This window comes from Rhamphochromis longiceps, linkage group LG23, assembly GCF_057381845.1.
Source record: "Rhamphochromis longiceps isolate RC_006_pf linkage group LG23, R_longiceps_female_GT1.1, whole genome shotgun sequence".
Classification (NCBI taxonomy): Eukaryota; Metazoa; Chordata; class Actinopteri; order Cichliformes; family Cichlidae; genus Rhamphochromis; species Rhamphochromis longiceps.
This window is the reverse complement of record NC_140578.1, coordinates 27,738,933-27,764,776: the sequence shown is the minus strand read 5'-3', so window position 1 is coordinate 27,764,776 and position 25,844 is coordinate 27,738,933. Positions and strand designations below refer to the sequence as shown.

At 44.1% G+C, this 25,844-nt stretch overlaps 2 protein-coding genes and 2 non-coding genes across 7 annotated transcripts in view; 2 read left to right on the top strand and 2 right to left on the bottom strand.

The window, feature by feature from the left end:
- Positions 1–4,634: 4,634 nt before the first annotated feature.
- On the bottom strand, positions 4,635–4,706 carry trnae-cuc (transfer RNA glutamic acid (anticodon CUC)). Its single transcript has one exon. It is a non-coding gene; the product is annotated as a tRNA-Glu (tRNA).
- Positions 4,707–6,180: 1,474 nt separating this feature from the next.
- On the bottom strand, positions 6,181–7,779 carry LOC146642100 (uncharacterized). Its single transcript, XM_085398846.1, has 2 exons — positions 7,668–7,779; positions 6,181–6,896 (listed from the first exon to the last, which is right to left on the bottom strand). Exon 2 carries the CDS (start codon positions 6,894–6,896, stop codon positions 6,291–6,293), a length of 606 nt encoding a protein of 201 aa, XP_085254972.1. The 5' UTR covers positions 7,668–7,779; the 3' UTR covers positions 6,181–6,290.
- Positions 7,780–9,823: 2,044 nt separating this feature from the next.
- trnat-cgu (transfer RNA threonine (anticodon CGU)) lies at positions 9,824–9,896 on the top strand. The gene has a single exon. It is a non-coding gene; the product is annotated as a tRNA-Thr (tRNA).
- A 10,434-nt stretch (positions 9,897–20,330) lies between these two features.
- The window catches only part of als2b (alsin Rho guanine nucleotide exchange factor ALS2 b), a 30,684-nt gene continuing 25,170 nt past the window's right edge, over positions 20,331–25,844 (top strand). For all 4 annotated transcript variants that reach the window (XM_085397551.1, XM_085397550.1, XM_085397549.1 and 1 more), the window contains exons 1-5: positions 20,331–20,472; positions 20,768–20,877; positions 21,256–21,404; positions 21,620–22,605; positions 23,847–24,162. In XM_085397551.1, the coding sequence (XP_085253677.1) occupies positions 20,858–20,877; positions 21,256–21,404; positions 21,620–22,605; positions 23,847–24,162 (1,471 nt within the window). In that variant the 5' untranslated portion in view covers positions 20,331–20,472; positions 20,768–20,857. The remainder of the gene's footprint in view (positions 20,473–20,767; positions 20,878–21,255; positions 21,405–21,619; positions 22,606–23,846; positions 24,163–25,844) is intronic.

The following is a 25,844-nucleotide window of genomic DNA, read 5'->3' as shown; positions in this document are numbered from 1 at the left end:
AGTGAGATTATAGCAATATATGTCCAGGTAACAATAACAGAGAAAATTTTAATTTAAAATCTTGACAGTCTTTAGGGCGTTATTGTCATTTTTCATGTAGTTTTGGATGTCCCCATCTTCACTCTTTTTCTTGCAGTCTGAGAGTAGCCTGCAGGAATCAGAGCATTAGGATTTCTTCAATAATTACTAGCTTTCAGTCATTTGCTCTGCTCTCTCCAACTCCTCATCATTTTCTCAGTATGAAAGCTGCTTTAACCAAATATTTCCTATTTTTTTATCACAATTTTATACAACTCCAGGTAGGAAAAATGTACATGCAATGTAAATATTTAGTATAAAAGATCCTTTATTCCTTCCAGCTTGGTATTGTTTTTCAAGCAGTAAAGAATAGTAGAGATGCTGCAGCTGTCCATGGTGCTAAAACATATCATTCTTCACTGACTTCACATAGCGCTGATTATCTACTTATCATTGACGTCCCTCATTTAAAGTAGTACTTAAGTTGGAAAAAAATATTTTATTCTCTCACTGTTACCATATGCAATGCTGTGCAAACCTCTTAAGCTACCTCTTTTATATTTTTAAAATATTTGACAGAGAACAGAGCAAAAGTCAGAAACATCCAAAGAAGAGCTTTGCATGTCCTTCAAAAAGCCTGGAGAACTATTCCTGAAGACTACTTAAAGAAATTACAAGACAGCTGTCTAAGAGACTGTGCTGAAGAATAAAGGTGGTCACACCAAATACTGACTTTCAGGCTCGTTAGAATTATACAAACTGTTTTTTTGTTTTTTTACCTTATATGCTGGATTTCCATGTATGTTTGCTCATGTTTCAATTAATCTCAATACCTTCCTCTCATTTTTCTAGCAACATACAGAAATGTGAAGGCACACTTTTCCAGCACAGTGCTGTATTTAGATACAGTCCCCATCAAAGGTTTAAGACCATTTGAAAAATGGCAAGAAAAATCGTATTTACTGTCACGGCTGCCGATGCGAGCCGCGTGGTGTTGAAGGAAAAGGGCCCAAAATTCAGGCAGCAGACTGATGAAGTGTGATGTTTATTTACAAAGTGGCAGTGGCAAAAACAGGTAACAGACCATGAGAAATTATTGAAGGGAACCTAAACTGGGAAAAACTAAAGGGCAAACTTGAAACCATCATGAAGCGGGGTGAAATGCAGCGAGCCGCAGAGTAACGAACAGGATGCCATGGAACACAGACGAGCCAACAACAAACGCAGACCGACACCCACTATATATACAAACACAAGGAGACCAGGAAATGACATACAGGTGGGAGACACAGCTGATTCTAATACACATAATGACTGGAGGATACAAGCTGAACACAATGACCACAGACACAGACCTTTAGAATAAAACAGGAAATCCAAAACATGAACTCAGAGACATAAACCAGGCACAAGGGGAGGACACAGGATACCAAAATCAGAATAAACTAGCACAGAGGAAAATAATCATATAAAACCCAAAACGCTGGGTCAACGACCCAGCACCATGACATTTTCCATGGTTGGATCTTAACAAGGTTCCAAGTACAGCTTCAACATGCAACAAGAAGAAATGGGAGTGAGGCAAAACATTTTTTAAGCATGTAATTTATTGAAAACAACGCTTAAACTGAAACAGGTCGTTTTAAAGCTGATCAAAAGTTCACCTCCAAAAAAACCCGTAAACCCCCCAAAACAAAAATCAAAGTTCCAAACATGAACTCAGTAGACTGCAGCGAGAACTGCCAGCATCTGAGCCAGCCAGACTCTGTCTGTCTCTCTCATCATGGTCACCTAAATGCACAGTAATGGCAGGTTTTGTAATAAGGCAGATCGCGCTAACATAATATGCACTGTTAGCTGATTATTTACCTGCCGCATTAACGGGAAAGGACGTACAAAAGTTACCGCTGCTGCTGGGTTGAGATTCACGAGTCCGGAGCGGAATTAAAAACATGACATTCATTTAAGGTCATCGTGTGTTTTGTGAGCAAATGCTTTTGCATATTCGTAGTGTCTCCTCCCTTAAATTAAACATCTACTTTGCAAGTATTGCAAGTTGCCCTGTTGTCATCCGTTCTCGTAAAGTATAATCAAACTTTTGAGCGTTTGAGCCGCTTAGGCGCCATGTTTCCTGCCAGGTAAATGACATTCCGCAATGTGGTGACGTCATTCGGGGCGACTGGAATCGATAAAGGAATCGTTTGCAACAATGGCAAACAATTCCAAGGAATTGAAACAGTGGGAACCGGTTCTCAACAAGAACCGGTTTTTGATACCCATCCCTATTGTTGATCACTTCCAAAATTTGTTGCAGCATGTTTGATGTAAGCGTTTCCATGAGGTGAGTGGGAACATTTCTCAAAGTGGTGAAGATTGCTGCACAAAGGGCATCTACTGAATGGAACTGTTGTTCATTTTTGTACCCAGTCAATGAATGGGTCTGTTTTCATACAAAAGGCATTAAGTGCAACAAAACAGTCAGCTAAGCCAAACTTTACTCAACTCATTCTTCTTGCTTCCTCCACTTCTGTACCATTGATTCATTAATGCTGAATTCTCTCGCAAGCTGCTCTATTCCCATGTTGTTGCTGTATGTTAATGACTAACCTTGTATTGTGGATGGATTATCTCAGTTGTTCTCCTGACTGAAGTCTGGTCTGTTACAGCATCCTGCCATGCAATTGCATTTGTCCCATCAGGAACCCTTCCGTTAACTTTTATCGAGTGAAAAAAAGTTAGCATTCATCCTCCAGCTTCACTGTGTTTATGTTATGATAACGTAGCTATGTCGCTAGCGATCACGTAGCACATCATTATATACCAGTTAGCCCAACTTCAGTAACCCTAAAAAAGTCAGTTTTCGGTCTTCATTTATGTTGGAAGTGATAGCAGAGCTGTACGTTTTAATTTTTTCACAAATCACTCAGTCTGAACATGGTATGTCATGTTTAGGTGGAAGTTGGCAAGCTAACTTCCTGCTAACTTCTATCCCTGTTAAATTTAATAAATTCTGTTTTCATGGATGTTAAAATTAATTGGTACACCTGGTAAAGCAGCAACACTGATCATTTTATTAAAGATGAAAGAAATTAGACAGTTTTAAATTCTCAGTGATGCTGCAGTGTTCGTTTGGCTTTGGGACCTGAAGTGGACAGAGTTTTGGAAGCAGATTACTCCTGACTATGGTAGCTGTAATACCCCGACAATCAATCAAGCGGTGCGGCTTCATAGCTTACTAAAGTTGTACTAAAACAGTTTTTGACAGATTTTTGAGCGCTGTGTATCACATCTGTTCAAGGTCAGTAAGCACAAGCAGAATTCATACATAAGGCGCACCTAATGTCGAAGAGCAAGGGCTGATAATTGGTTATCAGCAGCTCCCGAACTGAGTCTCTGGAGGTTGCCTGGAGTTCCTTTGCCAACAGGGTCCATTGAGAGGGATAATTTGAAGTCGTTCTTGCCTGACTGGTAAGTTGGAACGAGAAGTCTATGCAAACCAAACTTGGGTTGGACATCGTATCTGCATTAAGTCAAGATGTTGTTAAGAGGAGACTTTGTAGAGTGGCGTGAATTCGGCGGCACAATTGGGAGACTTAGAATTGTCCCCTGCCAGCGCCAGTGGGTGACTAAATATATGTTTACAGACATTGCTGGTAAACCCGTGTGTCTTATTAGTGCAGCCAATGTGGCTGTAATTAAGGAATTTAATTTAAGACGGCACTACGAGACAAAAGAAGAGCGGTCCATTTTGGGGGAAGATGGTGTCTTGAGCCTCGCTTGATACACAGTACGTGGCAAAGGCAACCCATCCATTGTCTACCGCTTGTCCCTTTCAGGTAAGCCGGAGCTGGGTCAAAACACCGTTTTTAGGATCTCCTGTGGCACTCTTCACCTCCAAAGCCCGTTCAGGGCTTAAATACCTGGGGACTCGCCTTTGTTTATCCAAGCTGAATTTCTTTTCTGTGCAGCTTCGAGAAATCGTCCATTTTCCAGTTGCCCGTCAGTCTCGTTGGCGCAGTAGGCAGCGCGTCAGTCTCATAAAGGTCGCAAATTCGGCGGGACAATTGGCAGACTTGTAAGGGCTGGTGGCTCAGCAGTAGAACTGTCGCCTGCCACCCGTGAATCTCGAAATCAGAAGGTAGTGACTTGTAGCCTCACCCAAGCGATGTGCTTTGATGCACAGCACGTGACAGAGTTTGTGCATCCATTTTAAGCGTCTTGAGAGGAGACTTTGGAGAGTGGAATGAATTCAGCGGGACAATTTTCGGATGTGCAAGGGTTATTAGCTCAGCGGTAGAATTGTCGCCTGCCATGAGTAAGTCTCGAAAACTGGAGGTGTTGAGCTCTATCCTCACGCGAGGCATGTGTTGATGCGCAGTTCGGCCACACATTTTTTGGATGTCCTGTCACACACTTCACCTTCAAGATGGCAGTCCATCCTGGGCTTGAAGAACTGGCAAGTCTGCTTCATTTGTTGACGGCTTCAAAGAACGGTTCGTTTTGGGGGGAGATTGTGGCTTGAGCCTCGCTTGATACACAGTACGTGGCAAAGGCAACCCATCCATTGTCTATCGCTCGTCCCTTTCGGGTAAGCCGGAGCTGGGTCAAAACACAGTTTCCCTGACCGGGAATCGAACCCGGGCCGCGGCGGTGAGAGCGCCGAATCCTGACCACTAGACCATCAGTGAGGTGCGACAGAGTTGTCATGATGAGTGACGCGTGGCTGTATCGGGCTATATTTTCCATTGCGCCTCGAGAGGAGCGCTTGGGCAATGGCACGAATTCGGTGAGAAAACTGTCACTTCCGTGATCATTGGTGGTTCAGTGGTAGAATTCTCGCCTGCCACGCGGGGGCCCATCGCGTATAGGTGTAACGGAGAAACAGCCAATCAAATCGCAGCTTTTCGGGCATTGGAAAAAAATGGGGTTTTTTTACACTGAACTGTCTGAGCGCGGGTTCGAGTCCTGGTTGGGACAAAGGTTGTGTTACATTATCAAAAGTTAAACACCATTTTCAATTTACTTATCGTGGATAACATTTATTTTTCACTTCTAATTTTTATTTCATTATCATTTTATTTATATTATATAGTGTTATGGCCTGTGGAGCAATTTTTCTGCATTACGTACCTATACTGTCACAAAGTACATAACTCAGACTAAACTGTATCATCACAGTCTTGAGATGATACATAGCAGACATATAGTCTACAATTATGCAGACATCCAACTTTTAATACAAAGACTAAAGCTAAAACTGTAATACAGATACATTCTGATGACATAGAAAATGAAGCTTATACATAATTTAAACAAGGCATGTCTGTAATAAGTCATCTGTCTGCTTCCTGGTGGCTGTTAGTTTATATCTATTCATTTTCCAGCACAAACTCAGTACTGACATCATTACTTTATTCCAGTCATGCTCTTGTCAGCCTCCACTCTGCATGCTTTAAATCTGTTGCTCTTCTGCTTCTGCCATTCTGCGTTTCAGATCCTCAGCTATGCAGCCCGCCTCCTCTTCTTTCTCCTCCTCACCGTGGTCACTCAGAACCCTGTCCCAGCCTCCATCTTTATCACTACCAGCATTTTGACTCTGGGGTGTGGCTTATGCAAAATCCTGTCACTGCTGAGATTTCTTCTGCTATGATGGGTCATTGGAGTCTAACTGCCTAACAGTTACATTTATTTCTGTATCTCAATAAATCGTGTTCAGTTTTTCCACATGATCTCTCCTTATTGAACTGCTTTTGTATATAAGCTTCAAGCCAGAAAGCAACAATACCTAAACCAAAAATATTATCATCAGAAGTGAGAAAGTGTCTGGACTATCTCCAGCTGTGTTGCATGTATTAGAGATAACTTCAGACACTGTCTGGTTGTCATGTCTGAAACAGGCTGTATAGTCACACAGATAAAAGACAGCAGTCATGCTTCTAATATTACAAATCAACCAGAAAGATTATAAAGATAAAAGCTGTGAGACCCCACTAGAGAAAGGATGGCTTGTTATCATTACATGAAGTGATTTAGAAATAATATGTAAGCTTTCAGGGCAGCACTCACAGCTTTTTTAAAACTGATTACCTGATGGTGAGCACACACAGGTATATAAACATACAGGTGAACTCTAAGAGGTTATAAAGAAGAGAGCTGTGCTGCTATTTTTACAGAACACAATTTATTCACATTTTTATATTTACAATCAGTTTTTATTTATATAAACAAAATAAACATTACAAAACTAGAACAAAACTATCTTATGTACAATATCAACAGTTTCTCCCCTTTTTCCTCTTTTCTTCCACCCATCTTTGTCTCTCTGCCTCGTAGAAAGGAGACTCCTGAATCTCCTTCCAGGTGCTCTTGGCTCGTGAGCCAAAGCCAACCAGCTGATCATCCTCAGAGGCTTCTGCAGCAACACTCACTCTGCTGGTCTTGTAGTTCAGAAGAGTCTTTATCTCTGTAAAGCTGAGGGCATACTGTACAAATGAATGCAAGCTCTCCTTGCCATGCCCTTCTTCCACAGAGGTCCCTGCAGCCTCTTCCTTCTGGAGATCTTTGATCAGGTACATGGTGTACCCGACATCATTCCCCAGAAGCCACCGGAAAGATTTCCCTTTATACTTTCCAAACTGCAGAATGTACTCTCCCTGCACTTCCTTCATGTCAGACTCATCCCCTCCTCTCTGATAGATGACAGTCAGAGCATTCTGATGTACAACATCCTCCCTCACAGGTGCAGACTTGTCCTGCAGTTTGGGGTCATTTTTATTCCGTCGAGCTTCTTTTGACGGGTCCTGGAGAAGGTATCCAAGTGGCCCCTTGCGGAACACCACAGAGATTTTCCCTGGATATGGCGCAACTTTCTTCTGCATCTTGACAAGCAGTGAAAAAATAAACAATTATATTAAACAAAATTGATTCCAAACACAAACAAAGACATTTCAGGTTATAATCTTGCTGCTGGGTTTACACAGCAGGATGCAGGAGAACAATAACGAGACACAATTTGAAAGAACATTGACAACATTTGGGATAAAAGTGTTTTTTACTCCAGGTATAACAAACTGTTCTGTCTGTAAATAAAAACCTTTCATGGTTGAATGATTATTGGCATATCTGCAAAATTTGTGGTAACTGCTTAGCAGTCATGGCACATAAGAATTGCTGGTAGATTAACAACATATATGTATTTAAGCTATCGTGTTTATTCATACACGAGTGGGCATTGCTCATGTTAGAGATATCAAAACAGATTTTTCGCATTGATAAGGTGACTGACCATTACAACATGAAAGCAATACATTTTCTTTTAAAGCAGGTTCAGTCATTTAGCATGTCATCTCATAACAAGACACTTATTGGTTATTTAATTGTACCACATTATAGTAATGTCAGTGTCACAGCAGTCGGAAACCTACAAAGTTTATTTAATGGCAAAACACGTCAATGAAACACGCAATTTATTTAAGGATCACGTTGATTCATTTTTTACCGTGCCACTTTACAACAGCAGATAAACTCCCACCGTCTTTAACTGAGCGATGGATGCTTCGTAAATGCAATCGCAACACGCCTATTACCTGTAATATACACCTGTAAATGTATTCTGTTGGTTTACTGTTATTTCAAACGACGTTTCTTACCTTTGATCAATGAATGAGGAGCGTTGGGATGTGTTGCGAGCGTTGAGTTACTTGTTTTCTCTCCCGAAACGTAAAAGAGGAGATTTTTTAAAAGTGCAGCCGCATCTCAAACTCGCAACAGCGCCGGAAGACCGTAGTGGCCAAAAATATATTACATCCGTAGTGGTTTAGCACTACCATAGAGAATGAATGGGAAACGGTTTAGGCCGTTTAGCTTAACAATCCCAGGCTCCCGCGCGGGGGAGGCCCGGGTTCGATTCCCCGCCAATGCACAGTTCCTTTATGCGTGGGGTCTTGGGGGGCATTAAGTTTGTTCTCGGTCACGGCCAGACGGCATCAAGATTTGGAACAAGAAGTCTGTGCAAACCAAACTTGGGTTGGACATCGTATCTGCATTACAGTTTTTTCTGATTGCTTAAGCACATTTTTTGTAACTATTGGCTAATTTTGCAAAACTCTTCACACAAATAAGAAAACCTGTCACCCAATCATCAAAACATTGTAGTTCTCTTGCAAAAGCAAACACAGCTAGATTAACTCTTCACACCTTCGTAAAAATGGTGTTTCCGTATCAAACAGTACACACAAGCCATCATCTACTAAGCACACAATGCGCCAACTGCACACTGATGGTATGAATACAAAACACATCTGGCCTTTGCTTTCTCTGTGCACAAGGTAGGCTATGTCAGTTTGAGCTCATACTTCTGTCATAGATCCATAAGCATAGAGGGATCCAAACTTCAAGTACTGCTGTTTATTCAAACACATCAAAACAAACACAAGTGTTTATTTCCAAGTATAGGATTATTTGCAATCGCCATAATGACTATATGGGTTACTTGGTCTGCAGTGAACATGCTTCCTCTGCCCCAGCATCTGGTCATCTAGCAATTCTGTAAAGTAACAATTTCAGTATTTTTACATCAATGGTATTGGTGTGTTTCTCATTGGCATATGGCAGTGCTACAAATCTTTGTGCGAAGTGACTGTACTCACCGATTCTCATTTCAAGATGTCCTTATGATGCTTGCTACAGTGTAGCGGCTCGAGTTAGGCTGGACCCGTTGGCCAGCTTCCCTCAGGGTCATTCCACGGCTGATTACATGGTCCACTATTGTAGCTCTGATGTCATCAGCAATTCTATTTCTTACTCTTCCTACCCTTCCTCTCCCCCCCTCCTCATCTTCCTCTCCCCCCTCCTCGTCTTCCTCTTGCTCCTCCTTGTCCTTGTCGTCCTCTTCATCCTACTTCTTCACCTCCACGTCCTCTTCCTCGGCCTCCTCTACTTCTCACTCTTCCTGCTCCCTCCATTGTACTCCGCACACACAGCTTACCTGTATTATAGTGCTTAGGCTGATTGCAAAGTGAACTAATTATCTAAAAAAGTTTTCACATGTGAAAGTGTGCCAGACAGTTGGCAAATTAGTGTGAATGATAGCCATACATGTGTATACTTTTGCTAGGAGTGTGTTGGAAATTTGGTAATTGAGTGTTGTGCAGTGAATTGTGCCTACAGTTTTGCAAAGTGTGTGTTGCAAAATTGCAAACTGAGTGCAAAGCAGTTTTTGTGCTTTTAGTTTTGCAAACTCAGTGAGTGGTTTTGCTATAAGTCTGAATAGTTTTAGAGATTGTGCTACAGGAATCACAGTTAGGGTTTAAGCATTCAGAAAAAACTGTAAGTCAAGATGTTGTTGAGAGGAGACTTTGTACAGTGGCGCGAATTCGGCGGCACAATTGGCAGACTTAGAATTGTCCCCTGCCAGCGCCAGTGGGTGACTAAATATATGTTTACAGACATTGCTGGTAAAACCGTGTGTCTTATTAGTGCAGCCAATGTGGCCGTAATTAAGGAATTTAATTTAAGCCGGCACTACGAGACAAAAGAAGAGCGGTCCGTTTTGGGGGAAGATGGTGTCTTGAGCCTCGCTTGATACACAGTACGTGGCAAAGGCAACCCATCCATTGTCTACCGCTTGTCCCTTTCAGGTAAGCCGGAGCTGGGTCAAAACACCGTTTTTAGGATCTCCTGTGGCACTCTTCACCTCCAAAGCCCGTTCAGGGCTTAAATACCTGGGGAATCGCCTTTGTTTATCCAAGCTGAATTTCTTTTCTGTGCAGCTTCGAGAAATCGTCCATTTTCCAGTTACCCGTCAGTCTCGTTGGCGCAGTAGGCAGCGCTTCAGTCTCGTAATCTGAAGGTCGTGAGTTCGAGCCTCACACGAGGCAGGTGTTTTGGTACAGAGTTGGTCCATCCATTTTGTACCTCTTCTACCCATTTCGAGGACTCTGAAGCATAAGAACCATCCGTTTGTAGTGGATTTTCAGCCTCCTCTGATGCGAGATCTAGAACAGGGATCAATCCAAATCATTCTACCATTGCCCGTGGAAAGCCTTCCCATCTGTTTGATTTCAAGACTCACACGTGGCAGGCGATCCTCCCCTATGGATTCGTGCTGGCCCTCTGGAACCACTTCATCCAACTTTCACCACAATTCCTCTTTCTTTTCTCAGGTCAGAATTGCGGGACACCACACGTTGGCTCCCAAATGACTCCTACCTGTTATTTCTTCTTGGACACTTTGTCCAGGACTCTGAAGCATAAGAACCATCCGACTCACACGTGGCAGGCGATCCTCCCCTATGGATTCGTGCTGGCCCTCTGGAACCACTTCATCCAACTTTCACCACAATTCCTCTTTCTTTTCTCAGGTCAGAATTGCGGGGCACCTCATGTTGGCTCCCAAATCAATCAATCAATCAATCAATCAATCAATCAATCAATCAATCTTTATTTATAAAGCACTTTTCATACAAAAAATGTAGCACAAAGTGCTTTACATAGTTAAAAGCAGCCCACCCCACCCTCCAACTCACTCCCCACACTCTCATTAACATAAATGATGTGAATACACACATATCTCCCCCCCCCCCACACACACACACACACGCACACTTAAAGAGTAAAAATTGGGCTGGGTTCACATGAGCCAAGTGAGGAAACACTATAACAGGGAGCCGTCTGCACCGAGAGCCGGTCACAGACCGCAGCCTCCAGGCTGGGCACACAGCAGGAGGGAGGCAAGGGAGCCCCCCAGCCAGGCTGAGAGGACCCCCAGAGACCCAGCAGCCACGGTCGATCACAGCCCCGGTGCAGAGAGCCCCCTCCAAGGAAACACTGGAGATATGCCACAATAGGCTATATACAGGGTAAAATTCTAAAATAAATAAGAACGGGATACAATATAAATATAAATATAAATAGAGTAAGAAGATTAAAAAATGGATAAGAATAAAATCAATAAATATTAGGTAAAGCCTAAATTAATAATAAAATAACAGGATAGAATAAATAAGCATAAAATAAATAAACGCTAAGTAAAAGCTAAATTAAAAAGGTGAGTCGTGAGCCTGTTCTTAAAAACACGTACGTTCTCTGCGGCCCTGAGCTCCTCCGGCAAATGACTCCTACCTGTTATTTCTTCTTGGACACTTTGTCCAGGTAGGGTTAGTAATGTCTTTGCATTGGAAGCGGATGAGCAAGGGCTGATAATTGGTTATCGGCAGCTCCCGAGCTGAGTCTCTGGAGGTTGCCTGGAGTTCCTTTGCCAACAGGGTCCATTGAGAGGGATAATTTGAAATCATTCTTGCCTGACTGTTAAGTTGGAACAAGAAGTCTATGTGGTAGTGACTTGTAGTCTCACGCAAGCGATGTCCTTTGATGCACAGCACGTGACAGAGTTTGTGCATCCATTTCAAGCTGCATCAGTCTCATAATCTGAAGGTCGTCAGTTTGAGCCTCACACGAGGCAGGTGTTTTGGTACAGAGTTGGTCCATCCATTTTGTACCACTTCTACCCATTTCGAGGACGATAGAGCCTAAGAACCATCTGTTTGTTGTGGATTTTCAGCCTCCTCTGATGCGAGATCTTTTCTCGATTTTTGAGAAAATTAAAAGATTTTAAGTGCCCCTTACAGTGCGGAAAATATGGTAAACTTCCCTTGCTATTCATCCCCAAAGATTTTCAATTCGATTTAGATCAGGGTAATGCGCAGTATGTTCCAGAAGAGTGATGTTATTCTCCTGGAAGAAGTCCCTTGTCCTGCAGGCATTGTATACTGTAGCATTGACCTGTTGAAAAACCCAGTCGTCACCATGCAGACAAGAGCCCTCAGTCACGAGGGATCCTCTCTGCAACATCTGGACATATCCAGCGGCCATTTGACCCCCCTGCACATCCTGAAGTTCCATTGTTCCACTGAAGGAAAAAGCACCCCAAACATTATGGTGCCCCCTCCACTATGCAGCGTAAAAAACATCTCAGGTGGATCTGCTTGTCATGCCAGTAACGTTGGAAACCATCAGGACCATCAAAGTTCAATTTTTTCTCATCAGAGAATAAAACTTTCTTTCACCTTTCAGTGCCTCATGTTTGTTCTTTTGTCCAAACAGTCAGTTCTGTGGCGTTCAAGGAGACGAGGCCTTTAAAGATGTTATTTTGTTTTTGAAGCCCTTCAGTCTCAGATGCCGTCTGAAGGTTATGGAGCTCAAGTCCATCATAACCCTCAGGTTCATTTAACAAATTCCAAATGACTGTCTTACTGCGTCCCACCTCAGCAACGATGGCGCGAGAGACCCTGCTTATGCAGTTCAACAGCCCAACCACATTCAAAAAGGGAATTTTTTTGCCTTTGCCATCTGAACATCACGACAGTGTGACTACCTGACAGAAAATGACAATGAATTCACATTTTTGCACAGATTTGGCCTTTTAAAGGAATGTAGTCCTAAACTATTGATCAGCTGCAAGCCTGTTTCAGTTTAAGCACTGTTTTCAATAAATTGCATGCTCAAAAAAAGGTTTTATCTCACTCCCATTTCTTCTTGTTGCATGTTGAAGCTCTACATTATTTAAATCCTACTATGCAAAATATGATTTTTTTTGCCATTTTTCAAGTGGTCTTAATCTTTTGATTGGGACTGTAGTTTGTAGGGTTATATGCTGTCTTTTGAACAGTTCACTCACTTATTATCTTCACATTAATGTCAGAGGGATGTTTCAGGAATGGACACAGTGAGGTAAGACTTTGTCATGACTGTATGTAGTAGAGCAGGATTCAAGATTCTTTATTTGTCACATGTGAAATGTGTCTTGAAATGCTCCTCGACTTGTGCAAAAAAGAGAACATTAAAGAGGACATGAACAAATGTCTGGCTAATTTTTATACTGGCCCCGATTTTGTAGTTTTCTTAGGTAAACCAGTTTGCCAACAGGAAGAACAGATCAAACATACCTACTAGTACGTGACCACTGAATGTGGTCACGTACTAGTAGGCTGAAAGAGTAAAGAACCTCTGTTGTGGAGCTTAGAAAAGTACTATAGATATAACATCTTATAAAAATTGCTCCCTTTTTAGCTCCTTGATGGCGTTAAATCCAAGTTGAATCCTCTCCACAAAGCTCCTGTTAATATTCCTTTTAAGGGAAAGAGGTCGGAAAGTAAGCACTTTTCCCAAGATCAGAGTTAGATTATAAGTGTCTGCTGAGGCCAAACACACACACACACACACACACACACACACACACACACACACACACACACACACACACACACACACACACACACACACACACACACACACACACACACACACACACACACTCCATCAAGGTCAATAGTTTCTCAACTTCAATCAGGCGGTGCACGATAGCATCCCTTGACTCTATTTCTCTATTTTGAATGAAGTGATGTCTGGAGTTGGAAGTCAGACATGCAAAGTGCCTGAATCAGCAGATTAAAGTGCTGATTTTAGTGCCACCTTACTCAGTGAGTGGAAACGACACCAGGGGAAGGAGAGAAGTGAACTGGAGAGCTGGAGGACCTTAAATCTTAAGTTTGACTGTGCTGACTGCAGAGGGGTGACAGATGAATGAGCATTTCTGGAGTTGCTACATCCAAAGGCCTCAGAAGTCGTTTCATTTCTAGGGAGTCTGGAAGTTTGTGTGTTGACACCAGGCCAAACTAGAAATGCCAAAGTGTACAGTTATAACATAATAATAATAATAATAATAATAATAATAATAATAGGGAGTTGAACTTTGCTCCCAACAAAAACAAAAAATATGAAACAGTTTGACCTGCCTTTTAGCCCTCAACAGTGTCAAAGATGGACCTAACAACTGTGATGTCGCTCTCTGGTTAGTGAATTCCTGTTACGAAACCTCGAGCTGACTCTTTTGACTGTTGCCACCTATGTATTTTTAATCTGGATGTGATGAGTGGAACTGATGACGCTACAGCCAGGATAATCTAATAATGATCGTAACTTACAAAAAGAGCTTCATGTGTTACGGCCGAGACCGTTTTGGACGAGTGACAGGACTCAAACGCAGGACGCCGAACAGCTCGTAAGTAGATTTTAAGAATAAAGTTTAATGTTTCCACAAATATTCATAAACAAAAGGTGAGAGTAGACAAGTACGACGTTCCACCACTGAAACTAAGTAATGATCTGGTCCGGGTCAGAGAGGACAGCTATTCCAGGGATTGGACTGGAAAGCAAGTCACATTTGATCCAGGAAAAGGTCGGGGTCACTGTAACAGAGTGCAGATGTTCAGATACGGATAAGGAGACATATGAATATGTTGCTGATTCAGAATCCTCCTTCGTACTGCGTACTTGCCAAAGGAGGTCGGAGATGACGTAGAGGGGTAAGTAGTCCGGGTGTGAAATCCAAAAAACTCCTGGCGTGGAGGCAGAGAGGCAGGTAGGTAATCTGGGTAATAGCCTGTGGGACTGCCAGATGGTCCAGCATCCAAGTAGGTGCTCTTCGACAGGGGTTGACAGTTGGGTGTAGCTAAGAGAGAGGCGCACAAAAGACAAACATACAGTGAGGCAAGGTGATTCACAAAATACATAGGGAATGATGGTGGTGGCCTGCACTGACTGATGTTAGCAGAGAATCTGGCGAAGAGAGATTGAGTACGCTGGCCTTATGAGTCCCCGGCTAAATTACTCACAGGTGTAAGCGATGAGCAAAAACACTGAGGCCCCTCCCCGGGGTGGAGACGCCGGCTCGGAGGGAGACACACTGGCACACACCCGGACCATGACAGTACCCCCCCCTCAAGGGACGCCACCTGGCGGCCGACCAGCACCCGCCCCACGACGTGACCTAAGAAAATCAGAAACCATCACAGAGTCAAGCATCAAAGAACGAGGACCCCAAGAACGCTCCTCCGGCCCATAACCCTCCCAGTCCACCAAAAACTGCAGCCCCCTACCCCGCCGCCGCACACCCAGAATGCGCCGGACAGAGAACGCAGGGTGCCTGTCAATGAGCCGGGCGGGAGGCGGGGGCACCGGAGGCGGGCACAGTCGACTAGACACCACCGGCTTCACCTGAGAAACGTGAAAGACCGGGTAAATCCGCAAGGCAGCAGGCAAACGGAGCTTGACAGCCGTGGGGCTGAGGACCCTGTCCACAGAATAGGGGCCGATGTAACGAGGAGACAACTTGCGGGAGGATGCCCTGAGAGGGATGTCCTTCGCGGCGAGCCACACCTTCTGTCCCGGTGAATAAACGGGCGCAGGAGACCGGCGACGGTCGGCACAGCAACGTTGGCGAGCCACAGCACGCAACAGCGCCTCCCGCGTACGAGACCAGACCCGACGGCAGCGCTGCAGATGATGCTGGACCGAGGGGACAGCAAGATCAGCCTCCTCCTCCGGAAACAGGGGCGGCTGATAACCCAAAGAGGCCTCGAACGGTGACAACCCAGTAGCAGACGAAACCAAGGAGTTGTGGGCATATTCCACCCACGGCAGATATGAGGCCCAAGTCACAGGGTTATGACAGGTCACACAGCGGAGCGCGGCCTCAAGCTCCTGATTTAAACGTTCCGTCTGGCCGTTCGTCTGAGGATGGTAACCAGAGCTCAGACAAGGCCTGGCCCCCAAAGCAGCGCAAAAAGAACCCCAAACTTGAGACGAGAACTGCGGAAAATATCCAGTGAGCAGCAGTTCTCCTGGGGAAAATGTCTTGCTGAGGTCGAAGGAGAATGGCCAGACTGCTTCAAGCTTATTCGAAGGCAACAATAACACAAAAAAACACACAACCAAAAGTATACAGTAGAGCATCTCAACAGCAGCAGAAGACCACACCAGATCCCACTTCTGTCAGTTAAAAATAGCAAAACTGAGGCTACAGTTTAATAATAATAATAATAATGGATTGGATTTATATAGCGCTTTTCAAGACACCCAAAGCGCTTTACAATGCCACTATTCATTCACTCTCGCATTCATACACTGGTGGAGGCAAGCTACGGTTGTAGCCACAGCTGCCCTGGGGCAGACTGACAGAAGCGAGGCTGCCATTTCGCGCCATCGGCCCCTCTGGCCAACACCAGTAGGCGGTAGGGTAAAGTGTCTTGCCCAAGGACACAACGACCAGGACAGAGAGCCCAGGGATCGAACCGGCGACCTTCCGGTTACAGATACGCTTCCCAGTTTACACCAACTCACCAAAATTTGAAGATTTGAAAAACATTTTCCAATCTTATAAATTTTAATTTCTGCTGCAACATTCAAATCAAATCACTTTTATTGTCACATCACATGTGCAGGTACACTGTTACAGTACATGTGAGTCAAATTCTTGTGTGCGAGCTTCACAGAAACAGAGGTGGGCAAAAATACAATAACATAAGAACAAGCAAAATATAAGAATGGCTAAATCTGAGAATTCTATGAATAAATATATGTACAATATAAGAGTGTATGCATATTAGTGAATGTGTATACTAAATATGTATATCTACGTGTGTGTGTGTGTGTGTGTGTGTGTGTGTGTGTGTGTGTGTGTGTGTGTGTGTGTGTGTGTGTGTATACATATTTTACTAATTAAATAGAGTAAACAATAAAACAAAATATATAAAATATACAGAGGTTAGTAGTTGGATATTGTGCAAAACAAGTGGCATTAATGTATGGAGTGCATAATGTTGAAGTTCCAGTAGTGAAGGTGAGGTGTCTATGGCCTGTCTATGTCTATGGTTCAGCAGTCTGATGGCCTGGTGGAAAAAGCTGTCTCTCAGTCTGCTGGTTCGGGACCGGATGCTGCAGAACCTCCTTCCCGATGGAAGCAGTCTGAACAGTTTATGGCTGGGGTGACTGGAGTCCTTGATGATCCTCCCCGCTTTCCTCAGGCACCGCTTCCTGCAGATGTCCTGGAGGGAGGGAAGCTCACCTCCAATTAGCCGTTCAGAGCACCGCACTACTCTCTGGAGAGCTTTGCGGTTGTAGGCGGTGCTGTTGCCATACCAGGTGGTGATGCATCCAGTGAGGATGCTCTCAATGGCACAGTGATAGAAGGTCCTGAGGATGCGGGGGCTCATGCCGAATCTTTTCAGTCTCCTGAGAAAGAAGAGGCGCTGTTGCGCCTTCTTCACCGTTTTGTTTATGTGTACTGACCACGTAAGATCCTCAGCCAGATGTACACCAAGGAACCGGAAGCTGCTCACTCTCTCCACAGCAGCGCCGTTGATGGTGATGGGGGTGTGTACTTCTCTGCACCTCCGGAAGTCCACTATCAACTCCTTTGTCTTTGCGACGTTGAAGGTGAGATGGTTGTCTTGACACCAGTGGGTCAGGGCGCTGACCTCCTCCCTGTAGGCTGTCTCATCACCTTTGGTGATAAGACTGTAGTGTCATCCGCAAACTTCACAATGATGTTGGAGTTGTTAGTGGCCTTGCAGTCGTAGGTATAGAGTGAGTACAGGAGAGGTCAGTACACACCCCTGTGGAGCACCAGTGTTCAGTGTGATGGGGGATGAGGTGACCGCTTGCCGTCTGTCAGACAGGAAGTTAAGGATCCAGCTGCAGAGGGAGCTGCTCAGTCCTAGATCCTGCAGTTTCCTGTCCAGCTTCGAGGGAACGATGGTATTTGCTCACGATGGGGGTCAGGGCTACCAGTCGCCAGTTGTTCAATGAGGAGATTGTGGAGGATTTGGGTACAGGGACAATGGTGGCCATTTTGAAGCAGGCTGGGACTACAGACAGAGAGAGGGAAAGGCTGAAGATGTGTGTGTACACTCCAGCCAGCTGAGCCGCGCATGACTTGAGGACGCGGCCGCGAATCCCGTCCGGACCAGTAGCTTTGCGTGCGTTCACCTTCCTGAAGCACTTCCGCACATCCTCCTCAGACACAGTGTGCGCACACTGTCCGGTCTCACATGATCACTGCTAGATCTCAATCCAACAGAGGACCTTTGGGATATGGTGGAACAGGAAATTCTCATCATGGGCGTGCAGCCAACAAATCCACAGCAATTGTTTGATGCTGCCATGTCAACATGGACAAAAATCAGTGAAGAATGTTTCCAGCAACTTTTTTGAATCTGTGCCATTAAGAAATGAGACAGCTCAGAAGGCAAAGAGGGTCCAAACCAGTATTAGAAAGGTGTAACTCATAAATTATGCAGTAAGTGTAGCTTTCAAACAACCACAAGTCTTTCTGCAACCACAGGATTTGCCCTCTTGCTGGACATGAGTAAGAATAACAATTTAAGGCACTTCCACATTGGCTTCACTTTTCCGACCCAGAAGCTACATTCATCTTTTATCTTGTTTATCCTCTTCGGGTGACACATTTAAATACTGAAAACCAAACAAACCAAAACATACATCAAAATATCAGGTAACACAATTTTTTTTTGTAATTATAGTTCATAGTTAAAAGTTTATGAAAAAATTTCACCAACTGAAAATAAAATCTTCCTTGGACATATCTGTATAAAACACACTGATAGTGTTATTTGTTATCAGTTTGTGGAAACATTTCCAACTTTTATCTTCTGATACTCAAATGTGTATAGATTGATTCTGATTTGGGAGGATAAATAACGTGTATGGTTGTTGTTTGATATTTAAAACTTCTTTTTATTCAACCTCCCCTTTATATTTTAGGTGCCAGAGGCGATTGGTTTGTGTTTTGAGATTATTCTTTTATATTTCTGTTTTTCTTTTGTTTTATAAAATGAAAGTAGCAAAAAAAAATGAAGTCAATACCATAGATCAGGCTACAGACTTTAATGTTACAGGATTTGTATTTAGTGCATTTTCTCATTTTATTATTGAAAATTGACAGAGGCGAGGCTGCCGGACACTGGCGCCACCGGGCCCTCTGACCACCACCAGTAGGCAACGGGTGAAGTGTCTTGCCCAAGGACACAACGACCGAGACTGTCCAAGCCAGGGCTCGAACCGGCAACCTTCCAATTACAAGGCGAACTCCCAACTCTTGAGCCACGATCGAGAAATTAAATATGTTTCAGTATTTATATATAAATATTACAAAAGCCAGTTTATATAAAGGCCCTGTTGTGAAATAGTGCCAGTCACTGTTTTAAAGTCATTAAGAGTTGTATAAGGGTATTTGTTGACCCCTTTTTAGACTTTGCGTTCTTTCTATCCTGAGCCCTCCGCTTTCCGTAGAGTCTGTCACAACAACGGCAGCAGCTGAGCCGGGCCTGAGAGCAGGAAACAAATAAGAGGTCTCACTCTGTTGTAGTTTCTTTTTAAAGCTTGCCCATTGGACTGTGTGTGGCATTTAAACCTGACATTTGTGAGGAAAAGCATAATATTCCTATTTCTATGCTGTTTTAAAAACAGTCTGCCAGTCTGCCCCAGGGGCTCCTGCTTTTGGGCATGCTCAAAACACCTCACATCCAGAGGCATCCCAGAAGTGCTGTTGTCAGAGGTAACTTTGCCCTTGGTCTCCTCAATTGGTTCTAGGTAAGGGGCCACACTGAGTTAGATTCAAACTACCCTTGCGAAGTTAAAAACATTGCTTTACCTCACTCTGGATTCAAGTTGTGGATAACCTGCACAAGGAACCATGAGGATCTAGTGCTCCGGTGGCTAAGATGCAAAAGCCCTGGCGGTCCAGGGTTTAAAGTCCACAATTTGTGCTCTTGAGCAATAGTTCTCCAGGCTGTCTTCAGATTTTTTAAGCGTCCGATTGGAAAAAGCATGACAATGATCCCAAACATACTGCCAATGCAATAAAAATATACCTGGAAAGAAAAACACACTGTGAATCAATCAGTCACGGACTGGCCTCCCCAGAACCCAGACTTCAACATTATTGAAGCAGTGTGGGATCATGTTGACAGAGAACAGAACAAAAGGCAGAAACATCCAAAGAAAATCTTTGAATGTCCTTCGAGAAGCCTGGAGAACTATTTCTGAAGACTACTTAAAGAAATGCAACAAAGCTGCCTAAGAGTCTGCACGTTTCAATTAAGCTTTATTGCTATTTCCCATTTTCCAAGAAAAATACACTGATGTGAGAAGTGGCTCATTTTTGCACAGTGCTGTATTTACTGTTAGTTTTTTGGATATAATAAACATGTCTGCCTGACTATGTTCGTCCAATGTGTTACATTTTAATCTGTGAACTTTCTACTGATGCCCTGACACTTTCCCGCCTATGAAAGCCTGCTAATATGACAGATAATACGATCTGAAGGCGACTCCTCTCACCAAAAGCTGAAATCTTCCAACTTGTGATACCAACAACACGTCCTATAAAAAATATGTGTGCTGTCCCTTTAAGGCGCGCTCTCTTCGTTCCGGCTCGCTCCCGCGGAGGAGTGGGACCTCCTGACAGTTGGACGATCTTCAGCGTGTCAACATTACAGAAATGAGCAGCAGACAGCGTCTAAACACGCTCACTACCGCGTGTGTCAGCGACCTCTTTACGTGAACACCTCGAGGAGCAGCGCAGACGGCCGGCTGGTGAGGAAATGTATCTTTAATAAATGTATTTTTAAAATCCAGAAAACAGAGCAGCGACACCTGTGGTTTCAACTAGCTCTGTGGCTAATCAGCTAATGTTATCTACCGGCGGCTAATAACAGATGCCTGAGGAGTTTTAAGGGGTTAAATATATAAAAATGTGCCCTTAGCACTTTTATTGTGACACCCCAGTCTGTTGGCTTGTGTTTCAGGGGTTTCCTTCTGGATATTCCCCCATAGTTCAGTCACTGTGGCTGGACTGATAATGTTTGACTGTTTGTACTTTTGCTTTCAGAACCTCAATTAGCAGCAGCGGCGGCAGCAGGAGGAGGAATAGGAGGAGTCCTGAATCTGACATGCTGATAGAGGAGTATCAACCCCACTGATGGAAACCCAGAGTAAGAGGTAGGTCTACCCAGAGTCATCCCCCTCCTAGTTCTCTGCAGGATTATGCCACTCAGCTGGCTGCCTGTGATCACCATGTGACATTGCCTAAGGATGGAGTTGTTGTGCTCACTTCTGCTTTCACTGACAAAACATCTGTTGTTCAGGAGAAGTGAGGGGCGTGGGGATCAAACGCCTACTGAGGCGATTTGTCTGCCTCTGCTCTGCTTTATCAGCCACCCACGCACCTCTGATTCTCTGTCATGTTTTTCCTCAGTTTTGTTAGATGAGGTCCTAAATACAGAATACAGTACCCAGTTCCCTACCTTTCCTTGGGAAGGATCCTTACACTTCCTTTCTAATTCACTCTTGCTAATCTCTACAATTTCTCTCCCCCAGCTCTTGGGACGATGGCAGCGGCGGCGAGCGAGGACTGCTCCACTCTTGGAAGGGCTACTCTTACAGCATCACCCCAGAGAGGCTGCTCCTCCCCCGGCCGGTCCTCCAGGTCGCTCTGGGTTCGCAGCATGGCGTTCTCCTGGTGGAAGGTGAAACTTCTTTTTCTTTTGGAGGGACATGTTTATGACTTGTCACAGAGTCATAGTCGATACTTAAGCACATCTTCATGAATTCATTCTGTCTTTACTGTTTGTATTGATCAGAAGTCATGCTTTTATGTTGTGATTTCTAAATCTTTATTCTGATGTTTTTGGATAAATCAAAGTTAACCCACACTGATTGTCTGTTGTTACATCTTCTTCAGGGGGACAGGTGTACAGCTTCGGCGAGTTGCCGTGGAAGCAGAGTCAAGTGCCAGAGCCAGCCAAACCGACCCTGGAGAGCGCGCTCAGTGGGCAGCGGGTGGTCACAGTCGCAGCCGGAAGCTTTCACAGTGGGGCAGTGACGGAGGATGGCGGCGTCCACATGTGGGGGGAGAACAGTGCGGGACAGTGCGGCTTGTCGGGCCTTAGCACTGTTCCCAACCCGACTCCCGTCGCCCTGCAGGACTTGGACACTGTCACTGTCCCCCCGCAGACAGTGCCTGTGCTGGAGCTGGCTTGTGGGGAGAAGCACACCCTGGCTCTGTCGGTGCAGCGTGAGGTGTGGGCATGGGGCAGCGGTTGCCAGCTGGGCCTCAATGCCGCCGTCTTCCCTGTGTGGAAGCCTCAGAAGGTGGAGCACCTGGCAGGTCGGTATGTTTTACAGGTGGCCTGCGGGGCATCTCACAGCCTCGCTCTGGTGCGCTGCCTGGGGTCTCACGATGGCCACCGGCCTCATGTGGACAAATGTGGGAGGTGTAACGAACTGCTCTACACCATGACAGACAAAGAGGACCACGTCATCATCTCTGACAGCCACTACTGCCCGCTTGGCGTGGAGCTGACCGAGGATGACGGCAAGCTGGAGGCACCCAACCCAACCACAGGTCTCAAAACATCCCCATCAGAGCCTGTCCTCCCCTCCTACACCTCAAAGTCAGAGTCCCCGGCAGTGCCTACAGTTGCTGACCCGACCTCTGTCCCCTCCCAACCTCATGCCTCTGAGGAAGGGGAAGCATCTTTGGTTAATGGCATGCTCCAGGTCTCAGACTCAGACACCTCGGCTCTATCTGGAGCTGAGAGTGATGCTGTTGCCGGGGCCAAGAGCTCACCATATCCAGACGAGCAGGCCGTGAAGGACTACCTGAAGAAGCTGTCCGACAACACACAGACGAACACACAGGCAAGCGGAGGGCTGAACGCTCTGCTGGTGAGCAGCGTGACAGTAGAGAGAAAAAGCGAGCATTCGTTGTTTTGTTTTTTTTTTGATTCACTAACTCTGCTACTTAAATCTATTTGAAGTAGATTTTGAAATGTCTTGTTAGATAACCGTGAGATCTATATCAACCAAAATAACTGAGGAGGCTTGGTCACTGCTTTTATCCTTTAATGCAATAGTACGTGAAAAATCAGACGCCACGATTGCTGGAGTGACTTCAGCTTAAAGGTTTACCTCCCCCTTTTATAAACATGGAGCAGATGAGTTTAAGCTTCAAGTCAGCAAACGGGTGGGTCTGAAACATCAGTGGAGGAACTTCCTGCTGGAACACAGAAAAGTTGCTGCCACAGTTTTGCTTCAGACTTCCTCTGTTCCAATATAGGAAGCAACAGCTATGGTTTCGGAGCAGACTCCAGCAGGTCATGGGGCTGTGTTGACAACTTAATCTTAAACTTCTCAAACTGTTTCTGGATGCTTTTTGTTAAATATTTGCTTGTTCACTGTAATTTGAAGTCCGGAGCAACTGCTTTTAGAAGTAGAAATAACTGAGGAATGCCTTTCGTGACGTTTTAGTTATGTGGTCATTTTCAAAAAAAAAAAGAAAACAGCAAAAGTGGCATTTGTGTGATTAATGAGCGTAAAAAAAGTAGTTGTCACCAATGCATACAAAGGTTTTTTGAGCAGCCATAGTCAATTTCACCTGTAGACTGTATAAAACATGGTGGAAGCTTGTTTCCACTTTCTGTTGACTAAAATGTAAACATTTTGAGATGATAAATCAGTGACAGAAACAAGCTTCCAGAAAACATAGAAGAAACTTTCAGGTGTGTGGGGAAAAGTCAGATGCACCGCTCATCACCACATCATGGTTTTGATTTGTATGGATTCTAGTTAAAATAAGAAACAATGCGTCACACACGATATGTTCAAGGATAACTGGAAAGTTCAAAAACTGACCATTAGGCTAGTTGTTTTATTTAGCTTGTGGCTACGATAACTGCGTAATTTTTGACAGTATTTGTTTATGGATTCTAAAACACTGCCAGTGTAGTTTGAAGCCGTTTGAATGCTAGAACAAAAGCATCAGGATGGGAGACCACCACTCTCTAAAATCTAATGACGGCTTTCACTCAAAAATGTATTTGAAAAGTCACAAAAAGCTACAACTTTTTATTTTCCATTTTCCACCCAAACATCTTTAAACTTTTGACCATCTTTCACTTCTCTTCCAGCCCTCAACTGGAGGACTGATGTCCTCCACCCCCACCTCGGCACTCAACAACCTGGTTGCCTCCTGCGCCTCTGCAGTGGGCGGGCGGGTGGCCTCCACCTACGAGGCCCTGTCCCTGAAAAAGATGATGAACTTCTACCTCCCCTCAGGGGCCTCGCGGTCAGGAGGATCCCCTGGAGTGGTCGATAACTCTGCTGAGCGTGTCCGCCAGGAGGACTCCATGCAGGGGAAGAAGAGCTCCAGCACAGGGGACATCCGTGAAGAGGAGGCAGAGGGTCTGCGACGCCGCCTCTCGCTGCCAGGGCTGCTCTCACAGGGTAGATACGCTGTTCACCTCTTATCCTCCTCCTATGGCCTGCTGCGTAAGTACGCCTTGCGCTCGTGCAGGTCGATGGCAGTCTGTGCACGCTTCAGGCTTCATTATTGAACTTGTGAGCTCAGTGTTGCGGCATGCTTCGTGCCCATGTGATGTTTCTGTCATATTCAGCACAATGTCACCTCCAGCCACTCCATCTCTGATTGCCTTTAAATATCTGTGAAGTGCACGTTTTGTGTTTTTTACATGAACCAGGCCTGATTGATTGTAAAGATACAGATGACTTGTTTTGTTCAAGGTTTTTAGGAGTATTCTTGTGTATATGCAAATGCACTTACTAGTATACCGAGACCATTTCTTTTGAAGCTTTAGTGAACAGTAGATGCATCTCTCAGGTCCTGTGTCAAGTCTTTAATGGAATTTTTCCTAATGTTTCCTAACAACATGACTTTCATATAATTTTAATTTACTGTAGATCCTTATTAGACCCCCACTTCACAACATGCCAGGATTTTTAGGAAATCCCTTCTTTGTGCCAAAAAAAATGTTTTCTATCAGACTGTTATCTTTCTGATTTTTCATAGATTTAATTAAAGAAATAGCAACATACAGTAACAAAGTGCCTAAAGATACAAAAAATTTAAGTTGGATCTTGAGTTGTCTGTTATGTGTAGATGCAGCACTGGTTCATCCCTTGACTTAAGAGCCTTCTTTATACTTGAATGATTCATAGGTCAGTGTTAAGTGGCTGAACAAACAAAAAACATTCCTCTGAAAATGGTCAGGGACAAGGACTGCAATGAAAAGGATTGAAAAAGCAGCAAAACAAAACCTTTGAAGGGCCCTCAGAAAGCCTGGAGAACTGTTGCGCAAGAGCACTTTAAAAAATGAGAAAGTCAAGTCATCTGTCTAATGTGTGTGACTTGTATAAGAGTCAAAGGTCACTGCACCACTTATTAATTATTAACAGATGTATCCAAGCACACACACTACTGAAAAACTCACATAGACATCAATGTTTTCATTGGGGAAAAATATAAAAAAATATTTTAATGAATAATAAAATAAATAAATAATAAAATTAATAATTTAAATTAATAAAAATATTTTTATTTTTATATTTTAGTTCTAAAAGTAACAAAAGCAAAATGCTGCTTGGGTTGTAAATGCTTCATGTTAAAATGATCACCTCAGCGTGTTTCACTGTTCTAGAAAACGGCAGCAAGAACAAAAGGATTTAGCAGATTTAATAGAGCAGAATGAAGGTTTTAGGTGTGATTTAGAGAGAAAGGTGTTTGGTGCATTATGGGAAAGCCCTTTGCTTCTGAGTGACCCAGAGTGGGAATTAGATAGATGGACTTTCTCTCTGCCTGTTTGTCTGTCATCATATCTTTCTTTCCTTACTGGGAGAGCCTGACACGGTTGGCTATAGATTTCATCATCGGTTTATAAGCTGACATCTTATGAATGTCGGTTTTTAAAGACCTGATAGATAATGTTTGATGAGGAAACCCTAAAACCTGTCAGACGAGTTCACACAGACATTTTACACGTGCTATATGCCAACAACCAAATCAAGAGAGTTTGGGCAGTGTAGGTGATTATCTTTAGGCCTTTGAGAAAGAATGGTGAATTAGAGCGCAAGCAGGGTAGAGCAGGTAGAGATGAGTGTCAGGATTGATT

Coding starts and splice junctions, on each gene's coding strand:
- LOC146642100 (XM_085398846.1), bottom strand. CDS start 6,896: ATGCAGAAGAAAGTTGCGCCATATCCAGGGAAAATCTCTGTGGTGTTC.